Source organism: Muscardinus avellanarius (genome assembly GCF_963383645.1).
Source record: "Muscardinus avellanarius genome assembly, chromosome: 4".
NCBI lineage: Eukaryota > Metazoa > Chordata > Mammalia > Rodentia > Gliridae > Muscardinus > Muscardinus avellanarius.
The window spans coordinates 23,082,640-23,089,001 of NC_137789.1; the positions used below are offsets into that span (position 1 = coordinate 23,082,640).

The 6,362-nt window shown below is 41.1% G+C and overlaps 1 protein-coding gene across 1 annotated transcript in view; it reads left to right on the forward strand.

Moving 5' to 3' along the window:
• The window catches only part of SAMD12 (sterile alpha motif domain containing 12), a gene marked incomplete at both ends in the record, with an annotated part of 194,099 nt that extends 191,655 nt beyond the window's left edge, over nt 1-2,444 (forward strand). Inside the window, one exon of the mRNA XM_080694739.1 lies at nt 2,290-2,444. Within this exon, the coding sequence (XP_080550865.1) occupies nt 2,290-2,444 (155 nt within the window). The remainder of the gene's footprint in view (nt 1-2,289) is intronic.
• Nucleotides 2,445-6,362: the final 3,918 nt, after the last annotated feature.

A 6,362-nucleotide genomic window follows, 5' to 3' on the forward strand; every position in this document is an offset into this window, starting at 1 on the left:
CAGAAATTAGACTGTGAACATCTCAGGGAGCGGTCCTTTCACTTGCCCCAGAAGACAATGCCAACTAGCCTGGAGTCTGCTCCTGTCTGCTCTTTCCATCCTTTCTCGTTTCTACCACCATTGTGATGGTACCCGGCCTGAGCTGCAGCTGCCTAGGAATCCTCTGCCAGATGCAGATTCCGTGGAAATTTCAGACCACCACCAACAGCAGCAGCACACAGCCCTGAGCTTGCTTTCTTACCAGGACTGCTCCAGGATACTTCTGTACTGGTACAGTGCTCTGTTGCAACCCATACCAATATTCCTGTTTCCTATAGCGCCCCGCATTCTAGGACTTCTTGTGAGTGGAAAGTTTCTTGTGATTAGTTCTGGCCAATAAATGACTCAAGGCTGGGTATGTCATTAATGGATATCAGGGAGTATTTAATTAATGAGATTGATTATCTTTTCTTCTCCCTCTGGTTATGTCATCAGCCATGTTCAAGGTAGATGGCCTTGCTGTCAACATGTAGAATAAGCCAGAAGTAACTATTTCATATTTCATAGCCACTAATATTGGGGGGCTGTTTGTTACTGTAGAATATCACCTAACTTACCCTGACTGCTGCACTTTGCAAGGGATACAAGAAAGGAAACAGAGTAAACAACATAGCCTGTGCCAAGCTTGTTCTCTCTGTTACCCTGTCCACAGTCACAGGCCACAGACGCTTTCCTGTCCCTTTGATGAAAATGCCCATGAATTTTCTCTTCTGGTTGATGGGCATCGTTTGTACGGTGGTAGGACATTTAGTTTCTGAACTGTATAATGATAAATCGCCACAGACTTAACACTGACCACATGTAGCGGGCCTTCTCTCTACTTCAGCTGTGGAAATGAGAACTTTAGACATGTTGATTCTGTCAAGAGGGAGCGAGTGGCAGGTGGTATTGTGGGCTCCTAGCAACCATCATTCTCTTTCTTGCAGTAAACTTCAACATGGAAGTATGCTTATTTCAGGGTAAGCACAGAGTTTGGGGGACTTGAGGATTTGATAGAAGTCATGGTGGAAGAACTTTTGTTGACCTCAGGAAAGATAGGCTGCAAGAAGGCTGTGCAGCCACCCGGGCTGGGATTTGTGGACACCTGAGGTGCTCAGCTCTGTGGATACCATTGACACTCACACACTGTGGCTCCTTTCTTTGCTGTCTTGTCCTGGGCCCTTCAGGAACACTTGCCCTGGGCCGGTGGCCAACACTCAGAGCCTCCAGCAGCTAGAGATGGACACTAGCCTTTGTGCCAGAGGAGTAGCCAGAGAGCTGGAAGCCTGCAGATTGAAAATGGACTTGAGCGCCAGGCAGGGTGGCGCACACTTGTAATCCCCGCACTTGGGAGGCGGAGACAGGAGGATCGCGCAGGTTCAAAGCCAGCCGTGCTAGCTTAAGAGACCCTATTTCCAAATAAAAAATAAAAATAGGTCTGGGAGTGTAGCCCGGAGGTAGCAGGGCTTCCAGGAACCCCAGAACCACCAAAAAAAAAAAAAAAAAGAAAGAAAAGAAAAGAAGAAAATGGACTTGAAATGCATGTTTCACAGAAATATAATTATATCTTGGGCTGAACAGTGCTGGAGTTTCTACTTAGCTGCTTAGGTCTTCCCTCTCAGTAGCTGGGGTGTGAGTGACTTGGGCTCTCATGGCCAGCTTGAGAACCTGCCCCTCAACAAACAGTGCTGTCTCCATGGAACCTGCCATCTGTGACCCAAAATCCAGGCTAAATGTTTGCTCTTTCATCTGCCTCAATGTGTGGGTCAGTTGAAGAGTGCCAGTAGAGGATACAAAAAGTGAAAAGGAGAGAGAGAGTGTGTTTGTGTGTGTTTGTGTGTTTGTGTATGTGTGTATTGTGTGTTTGTATTTTCCTGGGAATTGAACCCCTGGGACACTCTGTCTCCAAGCTGTACCCCTAGCTCTTTTCAAGATTTTGTTTTGAAACAGGGTCTCACTAGGTTACTGAGAGTCTCGTTACATTTGCAAAGGCTGTCCTGGAACCTGCAATCCTCCTGTCTCAGCCTCCCAAGTACTGGGATTATAGGCATGCAAGACCATGCAGGGCAAATGTGTCTCTTTTATATACATGGATTTTTTTTCCTTCCTGATCACCCATTTCTGTCAGCAAGGACAGTGAGGGGACTCTGTTCTAAAGTGTCTGTGTCTGCTTGGAAACTTCAGCTGTGTGAGGTCAGCCAGGACCAAGATATCAATCCTTCTCCAGCGATTGTTCATTTGCTGTTCTTCTCATTTCTTGAAAACCTGCAGGGCGAGCGCTGCTGAGACTCACGGACAAAAAACTTGAGCGCATGGGCATCTCCCAGGAGAACCTCCGGCAGCACATCCTACAGCAGGTGCTCCAGCTGAAGGTGCGAGAAGAAGTCAGAAACCTGCAGTTACTCACACAAGGTATCCTGTCCTGACGAGCGGGTAGATGGAAGGGGAGAGGGGAAGACAGAAACCTATCATTGACCAAAGAGACCTAGGCAGGTTTTTTTTTTATTATTATTTCTTTGTAGAATTTTCTTCATTAATTTTTAAAGCATACCGGTGTAAGGACCACCTCCCTCCCCCCAAAACTTTTCTTTCCCATAGTTCAATAGAGGAAACGATGATTAAATGAGTAATCCATAAGCAGACTGCAGTACCAGAGCTAACTTCAAGGTCATCACAAACAACTATATAGAGTATGTACTGTACAGCTTGGATCACCAGTCACATGGATGAGGGTCCAGTCACGCTCTAGAGTGCACAACTGTATAGTCCTAGATATCATCTCACTGCCAATTCTGAGGGAGTCTTGGTATCTGAGTGATTACACAGTTAATAGGTCCAGTGATACAGGTAGACTTTGTTATGTTTTATTTTACTTTGTTTATCTTTGGTCAGTGGAAGTAAAATATTTTAGTTGCATGTCTATTTAAATGAATTTATGCTCACACACACACGCACACACAATCACACACTCTAGAGATGATGAGAGCCCTATTTAGTCACTTAAAAATGGAATAATTTAAAAATATAGACAATAAAGAATTTAAGACTGGACTATTGCAATCATATAATTTTAACAGGAATCATTAATAACTTCAATGTGTTGTGAGCACTTAAGATCTCCATAACTGTGGAAGTAATGGGGAAAAATTAAACTTTAAAGAAAATCTTAAGACATACTATATGTAACTTGTGTATCTACTGAAGATTTGGTTGCTCTCATCCTCCATTGGCCATAACCTTTATTATTTTCTTTTAATGCCCATTGTGCACCATTTTAAATGAAAGGATGATAAAATATGTGTTTTTGAGAGCCTTGGGTATTTTTCAATCTGCAGAGTGTTGTAATTGCATGCATACTGATATTGGAGAAATCTGGGTCAGCCAAGTTTCATGTTATTGCATTTAGATTAACCCAGTAATAGTCCATTTGCCTAGAGGAAATAACGTACTGCCTGAAAGATGACTGCTCCAGAAGGATAAATATAGACTGCAAGTGATATGAAAATAGTATTGTTTATTTGATATGCATTATTTGAATTCATCCCCAGAGACTCCCAGTGGTGAAGCCATAGGTATTGGTATGCTGAGGATTTAAATTTGAATGTAGCATATTGACATACTTTTAAGTTTCTTTTAAGAGGTAAAGGGAAATAAGATTTATGACAAGAAAGTCCATCACCATGCTATTTATAAGATGGAACAAATTAAAAACAACCTAGAAAGTTCAGCAGGATGAAAAGAATCAAATAACTCTGCTTTAATTCATAGGATATGGTGTAATCTAGGCACTAAAATTACATTCTCACAGAACACACAACATGGGAAAGCAAATACTCAAGAAGTGGGGAGGAAACTGTGTATAAAATTTCACGTATACAATGAGCCTAGTTTTGAAAATATATTACTATATATTCTTTTTTATTTTTATTGATGCATTATATTCATACATCATATTGGGGTAAAAAAAACTTGTGTGTACATACATGTACACATCACCAATTTAACCCCTACCCAATTCCCACCCATTTCCTCCCCGTCCCTCCTTCCCTTGCTTGGCTTAGTGGTTGACTTCGACATGTTTAAGTACATTGTGTGTTTCAGAGAATTTCCTTCTTCCCCCGTCCCATCCCCTCATTTAGGTTGTCTTGTTTGCTCCTCTATAGGATCTCCTTTTTCATCTAGAGTTTCTCCTATGACCTATTTCTCCTTTGCTTTCACATATTAGGGAAAGCATCTTATTTCTTATTTTTTGTGATTGTCTAATCTCACTTAGCATAATGTTCTTATTTGTACTTAGAAAAGAACTACAAGTTCATGTGCCAATATTTTAATAACGGTTCTGTCTTGGTGGTAGAATTGCAGGTGATTGTTAATTATTTCCTTTATGTTCCTCTATTTTCCTACCATAAATCCATATGATAGTTGTAATCAGAAAATACACACCATTTTGAAGCTTCTGCCACAGCCCAGTTCTACCAGTTTCTGTTTAGAGTCTGAGCTTCCTCTGCTCTTTTGTTTCTGCTCCCCCCTCCAACCCCCCCCAACATGATGATATAGAGAAAGAGTCCTGAGCTCACGGAGTGTGGCCTTGACCCCTCTCCTCCATTACTGTCCACCTGCAGTGTTTACTTTACAAAATCGTTTCTACAGCCTTCATTGCCCTGGATGCATAATATATAAGGTTTTTCCTGAGCTGGTACTCAAGTCTATTAAGCTAAATATATGTTTGGTTTCTGGGGAGGTAGTGCTAACTTCAGCCTTTCCACTGCTCCTGTCAGTATCTTTATCTTTGAGAAGCTATGTACTTTGCATTCTTCTATCCCATTCCTTTTAGAAGAGACTACCGTTCGCCAGCTCTTGAATATTTCGACTGCAATCCTATTGCCTTTTTTATTGCTTGTCCTTTACACGTTAATGCCCAAACTCATTTTATGTTAGGCATCCTTGAGAAAAATCCATAGCCTTATTGAAGTGATAGTTTCTTTGCAAGAAAGAAACAGGAAACAAAATTGTCAAGTTGTTTTTAAGACTGATAGTAGAGGTTCTAAAGACAGCTGGGGAAACCTTAAAATATGTGGGGTCTAGGTTTGCTATAATGAGAATTGAAATTCCATTCCACTCAAGGAAGCTGATTGGTTTAACATATATATCATATGGAGATTCGCAGTATGGGAGATCCGTGACTCAATATCAAATATTTGATTCTTTATCTCTGTAAATATTAATCCGAAGAAACAATATGCTGCATGCATACACACACAGATTTTAGAATGCCACTTAGATTTCTGAAATCCCTGGGTCTCTCTTCTGTTTGTGGAAATGGAATCTACCTCCTTGATTCAAATGAGGCTGTCATTCTGGTGTAGTGCAATTAATTTTTGTTGCCATTGATTATATACAGTCTATTTGGGCTACTACAATAAAATTCCCCAAACTGGGTAGGCTATAAACAACAAGAACTTATTTCTCTTGTTTCTGAAGGCTGAGATAGAAGGCAAGATTAAGGCACTGGCAGATTCAGTGTCTAGCAAGGTCCTGTTCCTGTGTGGACCTTCTCCACCTCACTGCTGCCTCCTGTAGCAGAAGCTGGAGTAGATCTCTCTATCTTCCCTTTGTTTCTGGTATTGGGGATTAAACCCAGAAGTATTCTACCTCCATACCATAGCCTCAGGCTCTCCCCCTTTTCATTTTGAAACAGTTGCTAAAGCTGGCCATAAATACTTCCTGTCCTAAAAGTACTCATCAGCCTGGAATGGTGGCCTATGCCTGTAATCCCAGTGCTTGGGAAGTTGAGACAGGAAGGTCACATGTTCAAGATCATTCTCAGAAATTTAGGGGGAGGGGGCCTCAACAGCCTAGGGAGTCCTTGTTTCAAAATAAAATAAAATAGGACTAGGGGTGTAACTCAAAAGCAGAACATCCTTGAGTTCAATCCCCAGTACCACCAAAAATTCAAAATAAAGGCACTGATCACCTACCCTAATGACAAAATCATGTAAAAAAAAAAAAAAGCCCACCTCCTAATGCATCCACCTTTGAGATTAGGTTTTGAACCCAGGAATTTGGGGAAAACATAATATTCAGACCTTTGTATTCAGTATTTAACCGATATATGATAACGTACTTAAAAGAGGGCTATCACCTTTGACATAATCTACTTTTGAGGAAAGGAATTTATTTCAAAAGTGATTGAATCTCTTCTGAGTTTCCATTTTGTTTTTGGATGTAGTTTCGGGTTTTAAGTTCTTGGGAAGAACTTGAATGGTGTCTTTAGGAGAACATCTAATTGAATTATGGTACATCTAGGCACTGGAGTCCTCTGAAGCTATAAACGCAAGAAGGAA